The following is a 27697-nucleotide window of genomic DNA, read 5'->3' as shown; positions in this document are numbered from 1 at the left end:
CCTGCCAGGGCCGCTCCTTCTCTCTCTTCATATAATTTTTTTGTATGGTGCTGTAATCTGGGTGTGTTGCATATATTCTATGTATTTAATGTTTAATTGTAGTGCTGCACTGTTTTATCTCAGGCTTTTCCTCTCAGGATTTTTTGGACTGTCTAATAAAGTAGAGATGGCTGTTAAGTAAGTCTTTTAATAGACCCAAATAGTATAAGCATCACAAGGATGCCCAAGGTCTATGATGAAATCAAATATGTTATACCCTTTGCATTGGCTCTTTTAAAACAGACAGAGATGACAACTATAACATGCAATCTTTAGCGAAAATAATAAGGCCAGGAATACTGGTATATAGGCTGTATCCATGTCTTCATGGATTCCTTAGGGCTGTATCCAACTTCTTCAGCAACTGGTATTTCAAATGCCGAACAATCAAACTTGATCATGTTCACGTTGCGCTCATCTTGAGTATTCATGTTAAGTACAAAAAACTTAACTTAACTAATATATAAATATATATATATACACACTGCAACACAGCTAACACCGAAAAAGTCATACCAGTGATTTATACTTCTTGTTTTTAGAAACAAGATGCTGTAGACTTCAATTTATTAGAAGCAAATCATGTACAACTTGCTAAATGTCAGTTTGTTTAGTTATGTTCTTATTTCTGTTGAATTGATAGAATATAAACAAAGTGGACTGAAATAGTGTAATAGCTAGCATCTACTACAACATAAATTGCATGCTGTGTAACTAAATTCTGCTGCCCTTTGTGTGAAAAGCACTCAAATGTGTACAGTGATGATTAATGGAACTGTTACTTTCTGAACCTTTAGTTTAGTGACCTACTTAAAGTAAAGCTTTTGTTATCAACCGCTTTTGCCCAAAATTCAGAGTTTAAAACATGTTTGTTTTTATGTGAAAGCCTCTTGTACTCCTGTGTTCTTGATACAGCTTCTGATATAGTAAACTGCAACATTGGTATCAATGCTGGATGGTGGAGGTTATAGACACCTTGAAATGTTCATGTAGAGTATGCATAAGGCATCATCCACAGTTTCTGTCGGCAATCTGGGCCATTTTGAAAACTGATTAGTTTTTGACCACTGATTTAGTAAAAAATTAGGACCTGCACACCTTTACTTGCGGTATATGGTCCCTTTTTCTGAACACAGGCTTCAGAAGAAGTCAGTGGGTCAAATTTTAATGGACAACACTAATCTGTGTGCCATCTGTTTTTCATTGAAGCATTGCCTAGCGAGACTTCACTCCGATCCGCAAAAACTGATGCAAAAATTATGCCATACTGATGGTTTCTCCAGGACATCACTGATCCCAATTTCTTACGTCTCAGAAATTAAAATGATGAGTGGATGAGGCCTTACTGTGACAACAATTTTCTATGAAAGTAAAGTATAATACAGTAAAAGTAGAAAAAAACACTGGGTTAACCCAACAGCATTGAAGGGGTTAATCATAGTAAATTATTAATAATTATAGTGAGAATCCAAGTATTCCAGGGCAGGTGTCAGCAGTGGGTAGACAGGAAGGGGGGAGCACTATAGTACAATGGGAAGAAGAAAATGGTTATTAAAGTCCTAGAGGAAAGTGGAGCAGACCATTAGGCCATAAACACTGTAGTAACAGGATGTCATCAAAATACTGTAATTGTGCTAATATAAAATATGCCTTATTACTTAATACTGAGATTATATAGGGGGAAGTACCCTCCGTTGTCACACCACATTTAATTGTATGCCACACTTTCTTCATTACTTATTGGGTCAAGTTGTTTCAATACTTAGAGCTTTCTCAAGGCTGCTCCACACTTACCTAAACATATTGGTTTAATATGGTCTAGGAAAACTGTAAAGAAAATACAGTCACAAAGGACAAAATAAAATTAAGTAAAACAATCATGTCACTAAAAGATGTGTAATGGTTATTTCTCTGGGAAGAGCATGGCATTCCACTCTTGGTGCAGTCTTCTGTCCAGATATCTGTGGTTGTTATAGTTGTAGTGCACAACCACACAACAGCCATGTCAGATGGCTGCGGTTTTTTGCCTTATGCCAGTACCAGTATACTGTATCAGTAACCAGTATCAGTATACTGTATAATACTGGTATAGTGTATGTCAGAAATCTATTTGTTAGGTGTCAAACAGGGATATTGCTAATCCAGAAAAGGACTTATCGGTTCTTATGGGCTACTGTCCCGCATAGCTACTTACAGTATTCCTTACACTAATGCTGTCCCTCCTCCAAGGATCTCTTCCTGACTGCTGTATGATGGCAACTTAGCCAGGCATCAGTTGACCCAGACATACAGTATATACTGTAGACTTTTGTCACCTGATGTGGTCAGCCAATCACTGCTATGCCATGCCAGTAGCCAACATAGCTACAGCATAACAGGATGTGCCAGGTCTTCTCTGCTCTGTGTGTTAATTGTTTAACTCACACTCTGAACACCAGAGTGTTAGCTACCAGCACCACCAGGTATTAACACCTCAGGCAGCAGTAATAGAGAAGCCCCAGGAGGAACCACAAGTACCATCATCACCAAACACCTAGGTGCAGTCCCTCTTTTTAACCTTTGTGGCAGTATTTACCTCAGGAAGAGGGAGATTTATTACCACTCGGCCTGTGACAGGATATTATTTATTCTGCAATTCTCCGAGTTCCCTTCACTCCAGTGCTACAAATGAAAGTGGTGTCACAAACAGGATTTACTATGGGCACCAGCAGCCAATAGTAATCCAGCACTGATCTCATGGATCAATGCAGTACATATGTACTGCACTGATCTATATAAGAGATCAGTACAGTTATAATAGAAGTCCCCAGACTAATTTCATTATTAAAAAAGCTCATCCCATAATAAAAAAAAATTAATAACCCCCCTTTTCCTATTTTATAAAATGAATAAATAAGTAAACAACATAAGCACAAAAAAAACATCAACTTGAAAAAAAGCGAATTTTTGGTCACATCAAATCCCTAAAAGTGATCAAAAAGTCGCATAAAGTCGCATATACACAAGCAAGCTACCAATTGAAAGTATAAAGATCATGGCACCAAAAATCACACCTCTAACAGTCCCATAGATTAAAAAATCCAAGTGTTATAAGGATGGAAAGAGAGCAATTTTAAACACATTTAGTTTTTATACAGATTATTTTTTTTTTTTAAAGCAGTCAAATAAAATTAATGTTATATAAGTTACCTATCATTGTAATTGTTATGACCTGATGAACATAGATAACATATCAGTTTTACCATAGGGTGAACGGTATACACACCAAACCCCATGAAATTGATTTTTTTTTTTTTATTTAGCTGTGGAAATATATATATATATATATATATATATATATATATATATTCACAGCATGTAAAAATATAGTCTGTCATTGAAAAGAGCAATTGGTGTAGCAAAAGATAAGGGCTTGTATGGGTCTGTAGGTGAACAAATGTAAGCGCTATGGGCTTTTAGAGCGTGTGGAGGAAAATGCAAAAGTGCAATGAAGATTGGCCTGGTCATCAAAAAGTTAATATTACTTATTATGATGCTATGAAAATGCAATGTACAATAATTTCCATTATTTGAATGTTGACACGCAGGTCTATTAAGTTAGAGGCAAGGTATATTAATATATTATTGATATTACCTTTTTAGCAAGCTATTCTCAAATTTCCGATTAATATTATAGTGTGCAACATTCTGGTTTACGTAGAGTTAATATTATTTGCTTTTCAGTCTGCCAGTGTACCTGTCTATAGTAGATCAATACAATAGAATTGAAAGTCTCGTATCTAGAGTAGTGTACACATTTATAATGTACTGCTAATGCAAGAGGTAACAAATGTTGCTGTTGTAATAATGCAGACTACTCACGGTATACTGAGTAGATATCCTAGATTTCTAGCCATAAAATATACATCTGCCCCTACCAGTAGTCAGTTATATGATAAGCTGACATTTTGTTCAGGACTGAAACAGATTTACAAAACAGGAAAATGGCAAAGGCTGTCAATGAGATGGATAGTATGCCATGCAAGGAATGTCAAGAAATATTCAGAGGAAAATAATGCAGTAGTGATAAAGTGCTCTATCCGTATCATAATTCAATTTATCCCCATCTGAAAAATACAGAATAGCCGCAAAAGAAACCTTGAAATCTTAAATATTTCAAAAGCGTTAATTAGAGCCGAATAGTGATGTCTTCATTTAGATGGAATTCAATATTAATAGAAATGAAAGAAGCTTTATATGAGGGACAATCTATGAGAGCAGCGTTTCATTTCTAGGCTCTATGCTAAACAATTGTAGAATTAAATAGATTTGGAAGTTAACAAGGTCCCAGGAATAGCTGATAAATATCTCAGCATGAATAACAAAAGAAAAAGTTAATGAGATCAGATAAGAAAGAATTGAGAGAGGAAGATATTAGGGAATTTTTAGTGCAGGTTGTTTTCGGCATATGAAATTGTCATTTCTTGTGAATGTATCACAGCATAAAATGGGACACTGTAGATAAAGAAACTCTGACATTTCAGTGAAAGCATGTGAGCAAAAAAAAAAATAAAATGGAAAAAATATATGGGGCTTCAAAGGGCAACTCAATCCCTAGAGTTAATCTGTTAATGCTGGATATTTTAAAGGTTATTTTTTCAGATTCCTTCATATAAAGTTATACAATGTTTCATATGCATTGTATAAGCAATAAAATAATAATTTTATATAACATCAATATATTCTGGAGCACTGTACAAAGCTTGTCATCATCACTTCCCAATCTGGCTCACAATCTAAATAAATAAATGTGTTCTTTAAAATCTGCATGGAATCAATAGACAAATTATAACAAAACATAGACTATTGTCAGCAGAAAAGGACCACATCTAGCCCACCCTTGTATCATTTTCTTTTTATTCTGTTCTTATGTTTAGTTTCTTATTCAAAAAAAAAAATCCCTCCTGAACCCCATTTAGGGAAGGGGAGGTACTAAAATATCAACATCTACTTAAGGGTGTCTTCACACATACCGGATCCACAGCAGATTTCATGCTGCAAATTCGCTTCGGATCCATTGGCAGTTATTTTCTATGAGAATACATACTCACAGTGGGATTGAACTCTCGCTGCGACTAAGTTAACCCCCCACTAGCCGGAGCATACTGTGCTTGCTCCACGCTCCGGCTTGCTTCAGAAGTTCCTGGGATCTGCACGTCCCGCGCAGCCAATCAGTGGCTGTGGCGGGGCACCGCACTGATTGGCTTAGCAGGACGTCCAGCGGGGAATCTCCAAAGCAAGCCGGAGCGTGGAGCAGGTAATGTATGCTGCGGCAAGCAGGTGGGGAAAGGGGGGGGGGTTAACTTACATACTCACACCAGGATTTTAATCCCGCTGGGAGTATATATTCTCATAGAAAATAACTGTCAATGGATCCGCAGCGAATTCGCATTGTGAAATCTGCTGAGCATGGGGTACGTGTGAAGGCACCCTAATAGAGGAGTTACCAGATCTCAAACCTCTAAGAACAGACAATACATGTCATCTTAGCCACAAGGCAGAAGGAGAAGTAGCAGTGGTGTAATTGATCATTACTCTATGTACAAGCTAGACTGAATCTGGAAAAAAAATAATGTATTGTTTCTGTCAAACCAACAAAATTAAAAGTTTATTCTGCAGATGAATATATTTGGAGGGTACATTTGCCTTTCGAAAAATATAAGTATTGTTAGAGTATTTTGCCCTAGCAAATAGGACAACTCTAACATCAAAGGGGAATCAAAAAGGAACATCACTCTCTAAAACTATTACTTCAGCAGTCAAGGCAAAAAATATCCCCATAATATGATTCCTTTAACCAATAGAGCATGTTTGATATCTAACAGAGTAAGGACATTTTTGGAAAGTCATCAGGGCTTGCATATTCATTTTATTTATTTATTTTTATTATACTATAGCAGATAAGCTGTTACATATATTATTATATACTATTATATAAGCGATAAGATATACTATATACTATAAGATATAAGATATACTGTTAGCAGATAAGTAGCATGGACACTCATAATATTTTTCAGCTTTAATTAAAGTGAGATTCAGATAGAATCATATACAATAAAATATACATATAGCTGATGTTACCAAATACAGAAGGAACCAATTAAAAATGATCCTACAGTGCATGTCTAGGTTTATCCTTAAAGTTCATGGTGATGACTCACTTCACACATCAACCATATGCTAATAAGTGTGGTAACACTGTTTAGCAATAGAACATTTCAAGTCATGTAGATGTAGTAGATGTGTTTATTCCAGTCACCCTTCATTTATTGATGCTAAATTTGGACATGAGTGACCTTAGAACTCGCCAAATCAATAGAATCAGTTTGATGCGTTTGATAAGAATTGGGTTTGTGTGTGTACAGGTCTGCCAAGTGAACAAACTGGTTTGATCCCCACTTCTACAAAAATGTCTAAGTAAAATTGTATTGTAACATGTCTTTTTTTACATTAGGACATTAATGTTGTATGCACAGTGCTGGGGCCAAGGGATATAGTAGGCTCCATCTCTTGGACACTATTCACATGTTTTGAATGCTTTCACAGACATCTATCCAGTGGTGCCACCAGTTCAGTAGACAGTTGTGGGTTACAAATTCACTTTAACTAATTATGCTTGATAAAGAAAAGTGAAAAAATAATAACCAGTTAGTAATAACCATACTTAGTATTTCAAACTTGGTGGGGAAAAAGAATAAGGTTATGTTCACACTACGTAAAACTACGACCGTAGTTTTCGCCGCAGAACTACGGCAGTAGTGTTGAGGGGTGAAACATAGCCTTATTTTCAATGGGATCCCGGCCAGAGCGTACACACATCGTTTGGGGGATTTCTAGGAACATTAAAACATGGGAATAAATATTGAGTTCCATTTCTCATTTAGTATTTGCTGTGTTAGAGGGAAAAAATGGAAATTTGCTATGTTAGAGGAAAAAATGAAAATGTAAAATTTCCCCTCCAACTTGCTTAAATTTCTGTGAAACACTTTAAGGGCTAATACACGCATAAAAAAGTTACTTTGAATACTTTGAGGGGTGCAGTTTTTAAAATGGAGGGATTTATGGGGGTGACTAACATACAGGCTCCACAAATCCACTTCAGAACTGAACTGGTCCCTAATAAAATCAGAGTTTGAAATTTTCCAGAAAATTTCAAAAATCTACTGAGTGTATCAACCAAAATATACCACAAACATAAAGAGGAATTTGTCACGAAAAAAACATCTCAGAATAACCGTGATAGCAAAAAGCATCGCAGAGTTATAACTACATAAAGAGAGACAGACAAAACACAGTTATCACTGAACTCAAGGAGAACAGTGAAAAAAATTCCAATGAAGTACTCAATCAAGAGTCTCCACTGATGCCCCCAAAAATTTAAATATGCAAAACAGGAGTCCGTGGAGCCTCGGTTGCGAGTCTCAAAACACGGGATAGCCAGATATCTCTAGCCTGTTGTCACAGGGTGCCTCCATGATAGGGAGAGCACCACACCACCCTGGTAAATAGCCCCTTAAGTCCCACTCGGTTGCGAGTATTGGAATGTAAATAGAGAAACACCAGGGTGGCCCCTTTTTTTTAATGTCTAACTCAAGGTGTGAGTATTGCGATCATGACAAGGGCTTGCCAAGGCAGGCTTCCATCCACAAACAGCCGTTTCAGAGTTTTTGCCCCTCGTCAGTGTGGAGTAGGATTCTGGCTAGTTGGGGCAATAGCAAATCGACCAACAAAACACAGTTATCACTGAACTCAAGGAGAACAGTGAAAAAAATTCCAATGAAGTACTCAATCAAAAGACATTGACAAAAAGGGGCCACCCTGGTGTTTCCCTATTTATGTTCCAATACTCGCAACCGAGTGGGACTTAAGGGGCTATTTATCAGGGTGGTGTGGTGCTCTCCCTATCATGGAGGCACCTCGTGGCAACAGGCTAGAGATATCTGGCTATCCCGTGTTTTGAGACTCACAACCGAGGCTCCACGGACTCTTGTTTTGCATATATAAAGGGAGACAGGCCCCTTCCATTAAGGCCAAAACAGGCTGCGGAGGCAAGGGGTTAATTACCAATCCTTAGGCTATACTTAGGACAAGTGATGGGGGTGATCACTGTATGAGGGCTCTCATGGTGTGACTTTATCAGGTTATGCATTGAATAAAGTGTACACTCTCAGATTTGATTGGGATTGTTTGTGGATTTGTGCATAAAGTTTTTATATGCTTTAAATAGGTATTTATATTAAGTTATTTAGATTAAGTTTTAGCAATATTATTCTGTGTTGCTACTGTTGGTTTATTGGGAAACATATGTACCTAGATCCAGGTCAGCTACTGCTGCCCTAGGCACTAAACCTGAAGATGCCCCATCTTCACTCACCAATTAGAATCTTGATTTTCTAGTTTCTGAACATCATATCGATATCTGATCAATCGTAGGCCGTGTTCCCACATTTTCTGTATGTTACCACATGCAGCCGAAACCAGTAATGCGATCACCAATAGGCCTATGCCTACTAATCCTGGGAACAGGTACATGACTACTGGGGAAGAAATGAAAGCGTGGTTTCGGCCACATGCATTTCTCTACATGTAGAAACATTGTCTGAATCGCATTTTTCATGGTTTTTAACGGCTTAAAACATAAACAAATTTGTATATGGAATCAATGATTAGAGCCGTCTGCATATTGTCTGAGGGAATTCTCACCACAGGATTGGTAGATTGGTAGGTAATAGCTCCAGGTGTCACATTTAACATTGCCATACCAACCTGAACAAAACCACCATACTGTGACTAGATAACACCACCACATCAAATAGGAACAATACCACCATACCAGACCTGACCAATACCGCCTGTGACTGGATACTGTGACTGGATAACTCAACCACACCAGACCAGAACAATATCACCATACTGTTACTGGATAACACCGCCATACCAGACCTGACCAATACCACCCTACTATTACTGGATAACACCGCCATACCAGACCTGACCAATACCGCCATACTCTGACTGGGTAACACCACCATACAAGACTTGACCAATACCAACTCCCTCGAAAAGACAACAGATTTACTGTGTGAATTTGAGGTGGGAGACAAAAAAAAGGTAACTGCTCCCTGGTGCTGCCCCCCTGCAAGGTGTTTCCCTAGGCTTTGGACCACAGGGGCCTAGTGGCAATTACCGCCCTGCCTAGATCCCTTTGTGTATTCTGTAAAATACACCATCAATCATGGTATAGAAAGGGCCTCTCTGTTGTTATCCCCTTCACATCAGGCACATGTCTATATACAGTATGTTCGCACAGCTGATGCCCTGTGCAGTAGGAACATGTATACAACATATATAAAATGTTCATGGTGTGAAGAGATTTAATGTGTGCTGAGCTGCTTCAGTGCGATAGGCCCCGGGACAGTATGTCAGGAGACGTGCATAAGGACACAAAGCTGTGATCACACAGCTGCCTGCCTTTACCCCTTATAGGCCACAATCTATAGCAATTGTGGTGTTTAAGGTAGTAAGTGCCATAGGAAGTACCTTTCACTGATTGATTGGGACCCGCGCAGCATGACTGCAGGGGTCCCAATTACTTTCCCTGACAGACAGAGGAGGAACAATGCTTCAATGTGACCTGGACATCTTTGCATCAATGACATTTGGTCATGAAAGGGATAACCAGGAACAGCTTCAAACGTTTGGTAGCAGCAGGGCCTGGTAGAGCGGCTCAGTCTTCTTTACTTAACCCCTTAGTGACCGCCGATACAGATTTTACAGCGGTTACTAAGGGGCCTCATTCTGCTGCAGAGAATAATGCAGCACCACCAGTTAGTCCCCGTCCCCCCAGCTACCGGAGGTAGCTGAGGGGTCGGGGCAGTGTGTGGGGTCCGTCCCAGCCTGCCCCCGTACTGGCGATCGCCGTTAATAATGTTATAATGGTGGTCGCCGGTACCGGGCATTATCGGCGCCACTGCATGCTTTCATCTCCCCTCACCGTGAATCCAGGGCGAGGGGAGATGAAAAAATGTCTCCCCCCACCCCCCAGATTAACCCCCTAGGTAGAGAATAACTAATCCTCCCCTCCTCGGGCAACCATCACTTTCAAGATGGCCGCCTCCATAACTTTTTATCCCCTGTCACCATAAATCATTGGTCACAGGGGATACTGTGCCCCCCTCAAGTCGCCCCTCCCAGTCGCCCCCCCCCCCCCCGGTTGCCCCCTCACCCCTGGAGCAGATATACTCACCTGGTCCAGGGAGGTCCATCCTCCTCGGCGTCCAGACTGCTTCTGAAGTGCACATGCGCAACTCTAAAAATTTTAAGCGACTCTGTACCCCCAATCTGACCCCCCCCCCAACCACTTGTACCTTCCGATTCGGCAGGTGATGCAGTTATTGTCCTAAAAACATTGTTAATCCTACAGCGCTGTGTCTAACGGCCGGGGCTTACATTTGTATATGCATTAGGCTGACACAACCTCTCCTTCCCTCCTCCCCGCCCTCCTCAGCATTAGGAATGATCCAGGAACATTTACTGCTGTGTCTTAACAATCTTGCCCATGTTCACTATGCACACAGAAGGGGAATAGGAAGCAATCTGCCTGGAGCATTCCTAATCATGAGGAGGGTGGGGAGGAAGGACAGAGAGGTGGTGCCAGCCTAATGCATATACTAATGTTAGCCCCGGCCGTTAGACACAGCGCTGCTGGATTAAAAGTCGTTTTCAAAACAATAACTGCATCACCTGCCGAAGGACCCCAGGACAGATCTTGGATTAAAAGCAGATATCCGAAGGTACAAGTGGTTTGGGGGGGACAGATTGTGGGTACAGAGTCACTTTAAAGTGACAGGGACCAATTTGGTCCCTGTCACTGAACTATGATCACTATGATAGAAATATCACAGTGATCATAGTAATATAGTAAAAAAAAAAAGTGTAAAAGTACAAAAATGAAAAACATACAAAAATAATAAAACAAGCACTTTTTATTACAGTAATAATTGTGGTTTACTCCCAGATTACCTGTAACCCCCCCCCCCCAGATTACCCGTAACCGCCGCAGGTTGCCCGTAACCGCCCCAGGTTGCCTGTAACCACCGCAGATTGCCCGTAATCACCCCAGATTACATGTAACCACCGCACGTTGACCGTAACCATCCCAAATTGCCAGTGACCCTCTCCAGATTGCTCATAACCACCCCAAATCACGTATACCCACCTCAGATTACATATAAGCACTTCAGTTTATCCGTAACAATGCCAGATTGTCTGTAACCCCGCCGGGTTGCCCGTAACCACAGCAGGATGCCTCTAACCACCACACGTTGCCCGTAGCCATCACAGGTTGCGCGTAATCACGCTAAATTACACGTAACCTCCCCAAGTTGTATGTAACCACCGCACGATACCTCCAACTACCGCACAATACCTCTAACCACCGCACGTTGCCTCTAACCACCGTACGATACCCTCTAACCACCGTGCGATACCTCTAACCACCGCACGTTGCCTCTAACCACTGCACGTTGCCTTTAACCACCGCACGTTGCCCGTAAACACCCAAGATTGTCCGTAACCACCTCATGTTGCCCGTAACTACCCCAGATTGTCTGTAAGCACCTCACATTGCCCGTAACCACAGCAGGTTGCCTGTAACCACCCTAGGTTGCTCATAATCATGCCAGATTACACATAACCCCCTAGATTGCACCTTACCATTGCACGTTGTCTCTAACCACCGCACGTTGCCCGTAACCACCCCAAATCATCATTGACCCTCTCCAGATTGTCACAACCAGCCCAACTTACATGTTCCCATCCCTGATTACCTATAAACACTACAGTTTATCCATAACCACCCCAGATTGTCTGTAACCACCCCATGTTGCCCGTAACCACCTCATGTTGCCCGTAACCACCCCACATTGCCCATAATCACCCCAGATTATCTGTAAGTATGGCACATTGCCCGTAACCACAGCAGGTTAACTGTAACCTCCCCAGGTTGCCCATGACCACCCAAGATTGTCCATAACCACAGCAGGTTGCCCGTAACTACCCCAGGTTGCCCGTAACCACCTCCAGATTACCTGTAATCTCATTTTTTCATTTTATTTTAGTAACTGCGCTATTCTAATAACTGTTACTAGCTGCGGTTTTGCTCCAGCAAATTGGTGCTCCTTCCCTTCTGAGCCCTGCTGTGTGCCCATACAGTGGTTTATGCCCACATATGGGGTACCGTTGTACTCAGGAGAACCTTCATTACAGATTTTGGGGTGTATATTCTCTCCTGTTCCTTGTAAAATTGAGAAATTTCAAACTAAACGAACATATTATTGGAAAAATTCAAGTTTTTCATTTTTACTGGCCAATTTTGAATACTTTCCTCTAATACCTGTAGGGTCAAAATGCTCACCACACCCCAAGATGAATTATTTACAGGGTTTACGTTTTAAAATGGGTTAACTTATGTTTTTTTTTTTACTCCGCTTGCACTATAGGGGCACTGCAAACGCAACTGGTGTTAAAAAACTTCTTTAGCAAAATCTGCACTGCAAATGCTAATTGTAGCTCCTTCCCTTCTGATCCCTGCTGTGTGCACATACAGTGGTTTATACCGACATATGAGGTACTTTTGTATTCAGGAGAATCTGGGTTACAAATGTTGGGGTACATTTTCTCTCCTGTTCCTCGTGAAATTTAGACATTTTAAACTAAACGAATATACTTTGATTTCAAGTATTTACCACAATATGGATTTTTCTGGCTAACACGGTACCATACTATACAATTTTTTTTTATAAACTAAACGAATGAATTCTTTGAGGGGTTTACTTTCTAAAATGGGGTAACTTATGGGTAAGTTCTATTTTGCTGACACTATAGCGGCACTGCAACTTGGATTGAGACAAAGATACTTGTTTATCGGAATTTTTTCTGAAGTCTGGTTTCATCTCTATACATTTGGGCTAATTTATCCCTAAGTATACCAGTCTATCAGAGGGTCAACACCCTAGATCTGTTGTGAAGTGCCGATTTCATATGTGTAGAACACGTTTTAATAAATTTTTTACTTTTAATGCATATCTAATAAAAGTTAGATTTTATACGTGATTCTGGGAAATTAAATATAATTTACACATATTTGGACCGTGATTATTGCACGCCCATACGAGGTGGTGCATCTGTGATTTCACTATAGGGGCACTGCAAACGCACCAGGTGCTCAGAAACTTCTTTAGCAAAATCTGCACTGAAAATGCTAATTGGCACTCCCTTCCTTCTTAGGGCCCTATTCCACCAGACGATTATCGTTCAGATTATCGTTAAATCGTTCGAATCGTTAATCGTTAACGATTATGCAAACGATAATCGTCCGGTGGAATAGGGCCCTTAGCCCTGCTGTGTGCCCATACAGTGATTTATGCCCACATATGGGGTACTGTTGTATTCAGGAGAATCTGCGTTACAGATTTTGGGGTACTTTTCTTCTGTTCTTCGTGAAATTGAGAAATTTCAAACTAAACAAACATATTATTGGAAAAATTCGAGTTTTTCATTTTTACTGTCTAATTTTGAATACTTTTCTCTCATACCTGTGGGGTCAAAATGCTCACCACACCCCAAGATGAATTCCTTAAGGGTGTACTTTCCAAAATGGGGTGACTTATGGGGGGTTTCTCTCTGCTGACACTACAGGGGCACTGCAAACGCACCTGGTGCTCAGAAACTTCTTTAGCAAAATCTGCATTGAAAAAGCTAATTGGCGCTCTTTCCTTTCTGAGCCCGGCTGTGTACCCATACAGTGGTTTATACCCACATGTGAGGTACCATTGTACTCAGGAGAAACTGAGTTACATATATTAGGATGTTTTTTCTCTCATGTTCTCTCTTTAAGGCTATGTTCCCACAATGGAAAAATTACAGCCATCTTTCTGGATGTCTGTCATTCTAGTGCCAAAAGACATCTGTCTATTGAAAACAATGGCTGCAAATAATGATCATTTTCCCATTGTGGTAACATAGCCTAAGAGGTTGTTATAGTGAAATTCATTTTATACATATTTCCTTTATAGAATAAACTTGCTATACAATTCTTTTACTTAGCCTGGATAAGAAACATTAAAATTACTTTAACTCAGTGACCTACTAAAATGACCTTATAACATTCCCAGCCTCATTATATCGGCCCAATTACTGCATAAATAACCTCACTTGCTGAACATGTCTAAAATATTTTCTTACACATCTATGCACATGTATGTGCATCTTACAGAATCCATGTACATGTTCACATACTACATTGTTTTAAAACTAAGGAGTTTCACAGAGTGAGCCCATTAGAACTGGGTTGAGTGGGTTAATATGGCAGCCAGCAGTGGTGTAGCTATCATAGAGGCAGCGTAGGCAGTTGTTATGGGGTCTGTGCAGGAAGGGGGCCCGGGGAGAAGGTAAGAGCATGTGTCCTTCTGCTAAACTCCTTATGTACTGCAGTGTGTAATTTACACAACGTTTACTTACAGTACATGCTCCAAAAAAAATGGTTAACAAGCAGAAGACAGAGATCTTTGCTTCACTGCACTGATAACCTCTGACCTCTGTTCTCCAGCTGTGCAATAAAGTGGGAAAGGAAAATGTGCAGAACTCCATGCAGAGGACAGGGGTTATCAGCGCACCAGCAGTAAAGCAGAATATATATATATATATATATATATATATATATATATATATATATATATAGTGCTTTGTGTTGTGCACAGGCGAGGGGGGCCTTAACATTTTTTGCTTTGGGGCCCCGTGAATCCTAGCTATGCCCCTGGCATCCAGGGATCTGTCTGTCATAGGTATAAGCCTATATGCCACAGGCATTGCCTGTCTTCAAGTGTAATATAGACAGACAATAATATACTGTATTCCAAATCATTATGACTGCAATCACTTGATGATAGCTTTACATCCCTTAGTAGGACTAAAAAAAATGTTAAATAAAACATGATTAAATATTTTTTTCATTACATATGTTTATTAAAATAGTATACTATAAGCATTAATTGAAGGTACTGCCAAAATTGAAATGATGCATAAGGCATAAACACTGTACAAACACATAAAAATATAAAAGAAAAAAAAAAAACATGTTTTCTATAAAGGCAATATTTACTTTATAGTTAGTGACCACTGTGCCTGTCTTCTTTTATGAAAGATATCAATTACCAGAGATAAAAATTATTTTGCTCCTAGGAAAAGCAGTGTACAGAATACAAAATATATATATTATATATATACCGAATGTTTTCTTTTTCATTTAATCCACTTTGATGGGAATACTGTATGTCATTAGAAAATGACCTATTGTTTATGTTTTTAAGAATTTTTTTTTCAAGAGAGTGGCGCTTTTTCTCTAATTCTTTATTTTTCTATATATTCCCTATTATAAAATACTCTTGAACGTTTGTAGTTTTAATTATGGCCATTTAGCCATATTAAGCTATTAATCTATATTTGAGATGGCTGCCTTTCCCTGCTAGATTCCCATAGCAGGAAACAGGGGTGTAACTGGGATTCATGGAGCCCATAGCAAAAAACTGCATGGGGCCCCCTAAAACATACTCACCTTGCTCAGCGCATCACTCAAGCGCCAGGGAGCTGTGAGAACAGAGGAAAGCTGCGCTGAGCAAGATAAGTATGTGTATGGGGGCTCTTGTGGCTTCTGGCAACTTGTTGTGAGCCCTACATGTACACATGTACCCATATGGCCACTAGTGTACTGTGCCACTTTCTCCCCCTAGAACTACAACTTGTGATATTACCCCACACAACAACCTGTATATTACCCCACAGGGAGATGGGAGATGTAGTTCTACAGCCTACACTATACACCATGATGGGGATGTAGTCCTGCATATTACCACACCCCATGCTGGGAGATGTAGTCCTGTATATTACCACACACCATGCTGGGGAGATGTAGTCCTGTATATTATGAAACAGAACATGCTGGGAGATGCAGTCCTGCATATTACCACACACCATGCTGGGAGATGTAGTCCTGTATATTACCTCACACACCATGCTGGGGGATGTAGTCCTGTATATTACCACACACAACATTCTGGGGAGATGTAGTCCTGTATTTTACCACACACCATGCTGGGGAGATGTAGTCCTGTATATTACCACACACCATACTGGGAGTTGTAGTCCTGTATATTACCGCACACCATACTGGGAGATGCAGTCCTGCATATTACCACACAGCATGCTGGGGGATATAGTCCTGTATATTACCACACACCATGCTGGGAGATGTGTTCCCGTATATTACCACACACCATGCTTGGAGATGTAGTCCTGCATATTACCACACAGCATGCTGGGAGGTTTAGTCCTGCATATTACCACACAGCGTGCTTGGAGATGTGGTTCTACTGTGCCACAGTTTCCCCCTCCTATACTGGGTCAAGCTCTAATCTGTTTTAGAACTACAACTCCCATTATGAACTGACACTATGGCTTGATGGGGGTTGTAGTCCTGCACCTCTATGTCCACAGACTGCAAAACTACAAATCCCACCATGAACTGTTAGTAAGACATGGTAGGGGCTGTAGTTCTCTCGGGTAATCTCACCTGTCCCGGTTCCTGCTCTGTCCTCTGATCCTGTGTGGCTGCTGCGGATGATCCTGCTTGCCTTCCTCTGCTCTTCTCTCAGGTTGGGGGGGGAGTGGATAGCCTTGGGACACCATGGAAAGGGGAGGGGGGCTCTGGGGATGATGGGGAAACGTATCGCTAGGTATGCTCTGTGTGTGGGCATGGAAGGTGCCGCAGGTGAATGCTGTGTGTGTGGGGGAAAGGGGGTGCCACAGGCCGATGCTGTGTGGGGGGAATGGGGGGGTGCCGCAGGTGGATGGCGTGTGTGTGTGGGGATGGGGGGTGCTGCAGGGGATGCTGTATGTGTGGGGATGGGGGTTGCCGCAGGGGATGCTGTGGGGGGGTGGAGGGGTGCCACAGGGGATACTGTGTGTGTGTGGGGATGGGGGGATTCCGCATGGGGATTCTGTGTGTTTGTGGGGGGGGGGATGGGGGGGTGCCACAGGGTATGCTGTGTGTGTGGGGATGGGGGGATGCCACAGGGGATTCTGTGTGTTTGTGGGGGGGATGGGGGGGTGCCACAGGGGCTGCCGTGTGTGTGTGGAGGGGGCTGCCGCAGGGGCTGTGTGTGGGGGGATGGGGGCTGCAGGTACTGTTGGTGATGCTGGATGTGTGTTAATGGGTTGCCGCTGTCCAGGGATGCTGGGAGACTGTGCGGGAGATGGTGCTGCCGGGGACGGGCGCCAGGGGTGGATTAACTTTACCATAGGCCCCGGGTTGTTCACCAGGCCCGGGCCCCCCAAACCACTGTAACTATGGCAACACTAGTGTAGTGTTCATATTACAGGATAGATAATATCATGATGCCTTGATCTGTGCAAAAATGCGGTAAAAAAAGTAGCTATGTTTTGCAAATCATGGCAGAAATGTAGCCAGGAGACAATACACCACTAAAAATATAAATCTTTTTGGGTGGCCATGGGCCCCCCCCAGGAGCTTAGGGCCCCGGGGGCATCGGGGACGGGCGCCAGCAGGGACGCTGGGAGGCTGTACAGGAGCTGCATGGGGGGGTGGTGGTGCTGCAATTGTCTGCTATGGGGGCAGGATTGGGCACCGGGCCCCCTGATGCAGCGGGCCCTGTAGCAACCGCTACAGTGGTAGTTCCGCTGCTGACAGAAACATAGCCTCAATCTCTTTAACACTGTAGTCACTGACAGAAAGCCAGAAACTGCAGGTTTGTTTGTAGGCTGATTTTTCATTGTTCCTGGAAAACATACAGACAGCCAATGTATGGACCCTTAAAATAGTTAAATAGGTTGGCCACTTTATAGTAAAATTGTTCAGTGCACAGTATTAGTAAATGTACTGTATATACTGACTGCAGCTCCCTTTGTATCCCATAGAGCTAAAATAAGGCTCCCCTCCTCCAGGCTATGCTGCCCTGCTCAGTGGTGAGTCTGTCCATAAGATGACCGACATGGAGGAGCATGGTGGAGTGGGGCATGGTCACATGCTCCTTCATGTTGTCTATCCTATGGACAGACTCACCACAGAGCAGGGCAGCACAGCCTGAAGGAAGGGAGTCTGAATTAAACTCTATAGGGTAGACGGGAGCTGTTGTTGGTAAGTGCAGTGAGTACAGTTAATAATACTACACACTGGGCAATTTGACTATTAAGTGGCCAACCCCTTTACGTTGTTTAAAGATCAACCCATTGTTTGACTCCACTAATCAAATATTAAAAGGGTTGACCACTTTACAGTAACATTGTTCAGTATACAGTATTGGTAAGTGTACTCACTGTATATACTGACATCAGCTCCCTTTGTACCTCAAAGCTAAAATCAGACTCCCTTTTCCAGGCTGGGCTGCCCTACACTGTGGTGTTTCTGTCCATAAGATGGCTGACATGGAGCAGCATGTGACCATACCCTGCCCCCATTGTTCTCCATAGACTTATACAGACTCAGTGGTGGACACTGGGGGGCGTGGGCATGGTCACATGCTCCTTCATGTCGGCCATCTTATGGACAGAAACCCCACAGAGCAGGGCAGCACATCCTAGAGGAGGGGGGTCTGATTTTAGCTGTATGAGGTACACAGGGAGCTGCTGTCAGTATATACAGTGAGTACAGTTACTAATACTGTAATCTGAGCAATTTTACTATAAAGTGGCCAACCCTTTAACCCCCTAAGGACAGAGCCCAAAATGGACAGGACAGGACAATTTTCAATTTAGCGGTTTTGTTTTTTTCTCGTCTTCTAAGAGCCATAACTCTTATTTTTTCAGCTACTGGGCCTTGTGAGGGCTTGTTTTTTTCAGGAACAGGTGTACTTTGTAAAGGTGCCTACCATACCATATATGACGGAACTCCCAAAATATCAATTATGGAGTGAAATGGGGGGGGGGGAAGGATACAATTCTGCAAATTGTGTGTGTGTGTTTACATAATGCACTTTACAGTAAAACTAACATTTTATCTTTATTCTATAGGTCATTAGGCGTTTCTATTTTTTAATGTACGCGGTTTTATGGGGTGTCATTTTTTGCGCCATGATCTCTAGTTTTTATTAATACCATACTTGTGTAGATGAGACGTATTGCTCAATTTTTATTCATTTTATTTTAAATAAAATGTAATAAAAATTATCAATCCTGGTGTTTTTTTACCGCTTTTTGTTTACTCTGTTCACTGTGCGGGAACAATATTGATTAACTATATTAGATAGGACGATTACACACGCTACGGTATATTTTATGTTTGTTTATTTATTTTTATGTGTTTTATTTATAAAATGGGAAAGGGGTGATATAAGATATAAACTTTTATTGGGGGAGGGGCTATGGTGTGTTTTTTAAAAACTTATTATTTCTTTTTTTTTTACACTTTTTATGTCCCCAAAGCATAGCATTGATCAGTGTAATCTGCGATCATTACATAGAGCCTGCTGTGGCAGACTCTATACATAGAGTAAGAGACCTCCGGCAGTCAGATAGAACGATCGGAACGCCTGCAGTCATGCCGCAGGCAGGCTTAATCAGCAGAGCGCCTATCACACTGATCAATGCTATGCCTATGCCATAGCAATGATTAGTGTGTCTAATGTAATAAATGTATGTAAAAATCCCCCAAGGGGACTTAAAATGTGTAAAAAGAATGGTTGAAAAAATGACACTGCATACAGCCCCATAGGTGAAAAAATAAAACCGTTACATGCGTCACAATAGGACCATTTTATTTATAATCAATTGCAAAAAAACAGGATTTCATAAAAATATATATAACATTAGAAAATCTAGGCAAACCTGCATATGGTTGTGTTCGGACTGACCTATAGAATAATGATATCATGTCGATTTTACCATATAGTGCATTACATAGACACAGGAACTCCCAAAACGTTGCCATTTTGTATTCTTTTTTATGATTTCACCAATTTATATCTTCATAAATAATAATTTGGGGGTTCCATAATACTTGTTATGGTAGAATAAAATATGCCATTACAAAGTACAACTACTCCTGTAAAAAACAAGCCCTGACATGGCCCTGTAGATAGAAAAATGAAAGTGCTAGAGCTCTTAGAAGCGGAGGAGGAAAAAACAAAAACACAAAAATGAAAATTTACGCGGTACACTGGGTCATTTTGGGCTTGGTCCTGAAAGGGTTAAACATGTTAATCCAGTGTATATTATGCTCAATATTTATATTAAAATAGGTGTATTACTAAAGATAAATATCATTTACACACAAAGCTTATTGCTTTGTAGGCATTTGTTTGTTTGTCCACAGACCCACTGACCATGCTTTCAAAGAATGCTGTCTCTCTACCATGGAGGCAGACAACGCAGCTGCTATGGGGCCAATGTGGCAGGGGACACTGCCACCCATCCTTCCTGACAGACAAAGTGTCTCAGAGCTGCCAGTGCCTCTGCAACAACTCTGCTGGCATGATCCTCCACCACTTCACCCCCAACCCTCCCTTTTTCTGTTGCAGCATTTAAGTGAACTTTGGTTCTTTAATCTCTTTTGAGGATTGTAAAAAGCACTATAATTTAGTTGACTCACAATATTTTTGGTATTTACAATTATGGGATGCTTTTCACAGTTCTGGTGGTGGGTGTAGTTGGCACATAGAGTCTCACTCTTTTTTTGAGTATTTGAGGAATCTCCCAAAGGGGAAGAAGGTAATGTGCGGTATATATAGATGTCTGGTTCGGGAGAGGGGCAACCCTTATCTTTGTAAGTTGAGGGAAAAGTGGGCTCTGAGGATAGGGGATATTAGTGACCTTCAATGGGGAGTGATGAAGCAAAATTTTAAATTTAATTCCCTTGGCGCTTCCCACCGTCTGATTTTGTTTAAAATTCTGTATAGAGTTAATTTGTCTCCGGAAAGGTTGGCTCTGATCCAGCGTAGGGAGGACTCAAGGTGCCCAAAATGTCAGCAAGAGCATGCAGACTTTTTTTCATTTGATTTGGGAATGTTCATCTGTGCAGGTCTTTTGGAGGGGGGTAATTGGATATATGGAAAAATCAATGGGTATGATGATAGAACAGGATACCTTTTCAATTTTAATGGGAGCATACCCCTTGGAAGTAGCAGATGGTAGAATTATTAATAAACTCACTGCTATGGCGAGGGTTCTTATTTCCCGTTGTTGGATGTGCTCTTCCGCTCCGACCCTCAGGGAATGGGAACACCTTGTGGACAGAGTGTATAATTATGAAAAATCTCTTGCTAAGAAACAATCCTGTAGATCGGTAGTTCGTTTCTGTAAGTTATGGGGGAAGTGGGAAAGCAGAAAGATCCAATAAGGATAGTACTTTAGAGGATTCCTTTTCGTTTTGTTTTTTTTTTCCTCTTCTTATCTTTTTTCCTTTGTTCTTCTCTACAATCTCCCTTTTCCGCTGGGTGGGTGGGTGGGTAAGTGAGTGGCGAGATGGAGCTGGGAGTAGCGAACTTAGCTATGTATCTTAGGTGGGCAATGTGATTGGTGTCCTTGGCAGATAGGTATCGCAATGTTACTGACATGAACTGTATAATTTGCTTTATTTTGGTGTTCCTACTCTTTATGCTCATTTTTTATGTATGTTGTTTCTCTTTTTTTTGTATCAAAACTAATGTAAATAAAGTACTAAATAAAAAAAATAAAAAAAAAGATAAATATCATTTACACACAAAGGTTATTGCTTTGTAGGCATTTGTTTGTTTGTCCACAGACCCACTGACCATGCTTTCAATGAATGCTGTCTCTCTACCATGGAGGCAGACAACGCAGCTGCTATGGGGCTAATGTGGCAGGGGACACTGCCACCCATCCTTCCTGACAGACACAGTGTCTCAGAGCTGCCAGTGCCTCTGCAACAACTCTGCTGGCATGATCCTCCACCACTTCACCCCCAACCCTCCTTTTTTCTGTTGCAGCATTTAAGTGAACTTTGTGTCACTTACACAATGCAGTATATGATAGGTTAATCAAAAGGTAGTCTGCTTCTGCACCTATGTATTTAACTACCAGAGTTCCTAATGGGCCCTTATAGTTAAATACAGTGAACTGAATGAGCAATATATATCCTTCACATTACTCTGTACCTGCAGGTGAATGCATATATGGTGGACATACATACAGGGTAGACATAGAACTCTATGGTTTGGGTTGTAGTTTCAGCCCATACACTTATGTATGAAATAATTGCCTAATGCATTGTATATACAGTAATTGGCTTGGCATACAAACCATTCACAGTTGTTAGAACATCTGATATAAAGGCTAAACAATCCAGCATCCAATTGCAAATAAACCCACTGAGCATGCTTGCTCTCTATGATGAAACTGGTTAAGGCAATAACAGCCCTGTCTTCAGAGAAACTAACAAAAGATGATATAGTCCATAGATATAATCCATACTAAACAGTGAGAAGAAAAACTGCGACTTGGTACAGTGGTGGGAATGTATTATTCCTTGGAACACTTCTGCTTAGGTCACTGCAATATTACCATGTGTCAGAATTATATCTTGCCATTCAAGAATTAACAGTGACTTAGTGATGAGCAAATAGTGAGATATTCGAATATTCGAATTTCGTACGAATATCCTGCGAATATTCGAATATATGATCCCATTGAAGTCTATGGGAACAAGTATTCCATTAGTGAAAAACATCTATTTGACCATTTGGATAGTAAAACTGGAAGCTGGGGGATTTGAACGCTTATCGAATATTTATCAAATATTCGCGGGATATTCGTACGCATATCGAATATTCGAATATCTCACTATTCGATCGAATATCTATTCGACTGAACAGTATTCGCTCATTATTACAGTGACTGGATTAAAAGAGTCAACAGATTCTCACATAAGCTATTGGTTCAATAAAGAAATACATATCAATTTAATGGACATCACAACAATATGTGTAACACATTAATAGTGAAATGCACATTTGTACAGTTTGCATGCCTACCTGTTTTCGGATCGACAGAAAAATATGGCTGTCCTTGAAGTATGCTGTAAACAACTCTAGCACTGTTTCCATATGTAGGGTCATCGCCATCTGTAGCTGTCACCTGAATAACAGAAGTACCTACATGTCAAAGAGAAAAGCTGTTACATACATAGTTTGAACTATAAAACTTCAGTTCTGTCATTTCATTTTCCACTCTATATCAAATGTCAATGCTAAATTGTTGCTTTTTATCTGAAAGCTCATATTATATTCTTAAACATTTATGACTCACATCACTTTAGTTAGTGAAGTGTAACTAGTTAGTGTAAATAGTAATGCAGTAAAAGTTTATTTACAAAAAAAAAAAAAAGTATATGTTAAACAACCTAACAGTTGGGGTAGAACTCAATGTCTTGAATAATACTGACTGAACAATTTATATCATAGATGGGAATAGGAAACTTTTTCCATCACACTTCTCCTTCTGAACAGGGAGACACAGATGCTGTAGAAATAAACAGGAAAGGAGTGCTGTATTATATAATTGTGCTCAAAAGTTTACATACTCCAACAAAATTTTTGCTTTCTTATCCTTTTTTCACATAATATGAAATATAACACAAAAACTTTTTTTCCACTCATGGTCAGTGGTTGAGTGAAGCCATTTATTCCTAAACTACTATATTTTTTATTTTTAAATCATAATGACAACCACAAACATCCAAATTACCCTTATTTAAAGTTTACATACTTCAGTTCTTAATACTGTGTATTGCCCCCTCTAACATCAATGAAGCTTGAAGTCTTTTGGGGTAGTTGTGGATGAGGTTCTTTATTTTCTTATATGGTAAAGCTGCCCATTCTTCCTGGCAAAAAGAACTCCAGTTCCTGTAAATTCCTTGGCTGTCTTGCATGAACTGCACGCTTAAGATCTCCCCAGAGAGGCTCAGTGATATTGAGGTCAGGAGACTCAGGTGGCCACTCCAGAACCTTCACTTTGTTCTGCTGTAGCCAATGACAGGTCAACTTGGCCTTGTGTTTTGGATCGTTATCATGTTGGAATGTCCCAGTACGCCCCATGCGCAGCTTCCAGGTTGAGTCCAAATTTGTGTCTAGTATTTGCTGATAATGTGCTGCATTCATCTTTCCTTCAACTTTGACCAAGTTTCCTGGGTCTTTGTTGCTCACACATCTCCAAAACATCAGCAATCCATCCCCGTGCTTTACAATAGGAATGGTGTTCCTTTTATTATACCTTAGGTTTTGTTGACACCTCTCCATATGTAGTGTATATGGTTGTGGCCAAAAAGTTTGATTTTGGTCTCATCACTCCAAATGACCTTGTTCCAAAAGTTTTAAGGCATGTCTCTGTTCTGCGCATTGTAGGTGAGATACTTTGTGGCATTTGCACAGTAATGGATTTCTTCTTGCGACTCAACCATGCAGCCCATTTTTCTTCAAGTGCCTCCCTATTAAGCATCTTGAAACAGCCACACTGCTAATTTTTAAGGAGTCCTGTATTTTAGCTGACAGTATTTGTGGGTTTTTCTTTGCATTCTGAACTATTTTTCTGGCAGATGTAGCTGAAATTTTTGTGGGTCTACCTGACAGTGGTTTGGTTTTTATGGAGCCCCTGATTTTCCATTTGTTAACCCAGTTTGTGCACTGCTGACTGGCATTATCAATTCTTTGGATACCAGAACAAAGTGAACGTTCTGGAGTAGCCATCTCAGTCTCCTCCCCTAAATAGCATTAAGCCACTCTGGAGAGATCTCAAGCGCGCAGTTCATGCAAGACAGCCCAGGAATTGACAGGACCTAGAGGCTTTTTGCTAGGAAGAATGGGTAGATAAACCATCTAACAAAATAAAGAGCCTCATCCACAACCACCACAAAAGACTTCAAGCTGTAATTGATGTTAGCGGGGGGGGGGGGGGGGGGGGGGACAATTCAAGGTATTAAAAACTGTGGTATGTAAACTTTTGGGCACAACTGTACAAACATACACAGATTCTCCAAAGATTATTTGAGCATCTATGTGGAAATAACATAGGAGTGGTATATTATTTTTTTTTTACTTTAGCGTATGCAGTGGAAAAAAAAAAATAAAGAAATTATAAAAGTTAAAAAAACAAAACAAAAAAACTATGTGGATATAAAAGTATATCTAGTAATAGAAATAAGAACATAGCTCCTTTCTTGCAAACACAACACCACACCTGTTCTTAGGTTGTGTATGATATTGCAATAAAGCTAAATTCACAGATGGGGTTGGCTCTGCTCAAAAATAAAAATGGTTTTCACATTTTACAGGTGCACTGCCAGGTGTAGGATTATTAGACCTTTTGGATTATCATAGTAATAGAAGACAGGCTTAAAGTGTACTGAATATAGCTGTCAGTGTTCCCAGCAAGATTACTTTTTTTTTTAAAGAATGATATACTATTATTTCATTTGATGAATTGTTTTGTAAGAAGATATGACATTGTGCTTCCTTAGTTCTCAAGACCTAAAGGTCTAAATGTATATTTTGGAAAATGTATTATTTGTTTTGATGCCATAAAAACTAACAAAAAAATGAATGCCATAACTATATATTAACCCCTTTTTGTCAGTAATACATATGTATCTATATCTATCTATATATACGTTCCTATTGCACATATCTTGTGACTGAGGGGCTTACTGATATATGCGAGACTGCTGCAGTGAGAGCGGTCCCGCACACATCAGTGTGTCCGAGGCCGGAGGTAATGAAAGGCAGTTGCAATCCCACAGCTGCATCTCATTAACCCCTTAAACACAGCAATCTACATAGATCAAGGCGATTAAGATACTCAGCGACAGAACAAGCTTCTGTCACTAAGTGATCGGGATGCTGCGGGGGTCCCGATCGCTTGTGCTGACGGGTGGGCGTAAGTCACTTACCTCCGTCCAGTCAGATCGGTGATCTATAAATAGAGTCTGCTCTCAGGCAGGCTCTATGTATAGATTGCCGATAACACTGATCTATGCTATGCTATAACATGGCATATATATGATCCTATACTACCACCAGCCTGCCCAGGCTATACACATATAAATCCTACAAAAAAAATGGGCTATATACCAATTTAATCTCAGAAATCTCAAAATCTTTATTAAATAATTAATTTAAAAAATATATATATGCAGAACAGAATAAAAATAATCCTTCACACAGGATGGAAAATCACAGCAACATGATTGTATTAGAGGACAAGTACATGTAGCACAATCCAAACATAAACCCACAGTGGGTGAAATAGCATAGCGACACAAGTGTCAATTGCACTGCCCCTACAAAGTGCTTTTAACCTCCATACTCCCTTCAGATCCTAAAGTGCCCGTGCAACAATAATCGCATATACATGATGAGGATCAAAAGATAAAAGCTGCCATTTTACCTATAATGCTGTGTGTAGTTACCCCCAACGCGCGTTTCGCGTCCCGCTTGATCACCTCTGCATAGATCTCAATGAGAGATCATTGTGCATATACTAGAAGTCCCCCAGGGGGAATAACCCTAACCCCAGGGAGGGCTTCTAGTATAAGGTGTAAAGTTAAAAAAAAAAAAAAAAGTGTTTTTTTTAATAAAAAGCCCCCTCCCCTAATAAAAGTTTGAATCACCCACCTTTTCCCATGTTATACATGAAAATAAATAAATAAACAAACAAACAAACATGCTTGGTATTGCCGCGTGCGTAATCACCCAAAATATTAATTTATCACATTCCCAATCTCGCAGGGTACACGGCGTGGGCGCAAAAAAATCCCAAAGTGCTAATGTCAGGAACTTACCTTACCTGGCTCCAGCGGCGTCTCAGTCTAGTTCGGCTCCGGCGGTCGGCTCGGGAGCACGCCGTCACTCTGCCCGCCGGAGCCGAGTAACGTCACGGAGACCCGACGGCGTCCCTAGCAACCGGGGATGCTGTGGTCTCACGTGACTGTCAGCCGGCCGGCCGACACGCAGCTGCTGTGTCTTGCGCTCAGGCTGAGTGACAGGTCGCCCGGCCACTCAGCCTGCAGTGCACCAGCTGCAGTAAGACTGGACTCAGATGGCCGGGCCAATTAGCCTTTGGTCCGGGCTCCTGGTCCAGTATAAAGTCTAAGCATTGCCAGTAGTTTATCGCTGGCTATTAGTTCATCTGATCCCAGCTCCCCCCATCCTATTCCTGCGAACCCCGTCCTGATTCCTTCTGCCTGATTTACTCGTGTTCTGACCTCCGCCTGACTTTTTGACTATCCTTGTGTTCCTGCCTTTGTACTGCGTTGTCCGTGTGGTTTGACCTGGCTTGTTCCGTTACTCCTTATTGTGTTTGTCTGTCTGTACTATTCAGTGTGTCACGTACGCAGCGTAGGGAACGTCTCCGTGGTTGTCCGCAACCGCCTAGGGTCAACAGAGGCAAGTAGGCTGGTGACTGTGGGCGGGTTCAGTTCAGGGCCCACTGTCTGGTTGTGTTTGTCCCTTCTGAAAGAATAGCCAGCCCTAATTTTACAGCCGTTCCCTCATGGACAATCGGACGGCCATGTCTAATATCGTGGACCAAATGCAGC

General features: G+C 41.0%; 1 protein-coding gene across 1 annotated transcript in view; it reads right to left on the bottom strand.

The window, feature by feature from the left end:
- The window catches only part of LOC138784621 (cadherin-18-like), a 295998-nt gene that overhangs the window by 129682 nt on the left and 138619 nt on the right, over nucleotides 1–27697 (bottom strand). Inside the window, exon 3 of the mRNA XM_069960244.1 lies at nucleotides 23142–23261. Coding sequence (XP_069816345.1) covers nucleotides 23142–23261 — 120 coding nt within the window. The remainder of the gene's footprint in view (nucleotides 1–23141; nucleotides 23262–27697) is intronic.

Source organism: Dendropsophus ebraccatus, chromosome 2 (genome assembly GCF_027789765.1).
Source record: "Dendropsophus ebraccatus isolate aDenEbr1 chromosome 2, aDenEbr1.pat, whole genome shotgun sequence".
NCBI classification, from domain to species: domain Eukaryota; kingdom Metazoa; phylum Chordata; class Amphibia; order Anura; family Hylidae; genus Dendropsophus; species Dendropsophus ebraccatus.
The sequence above is the reverse complement of the archived record's forward strand: the minus strand, read 5'-3'. Positions and strand labels throughout refer to the sequence as shown.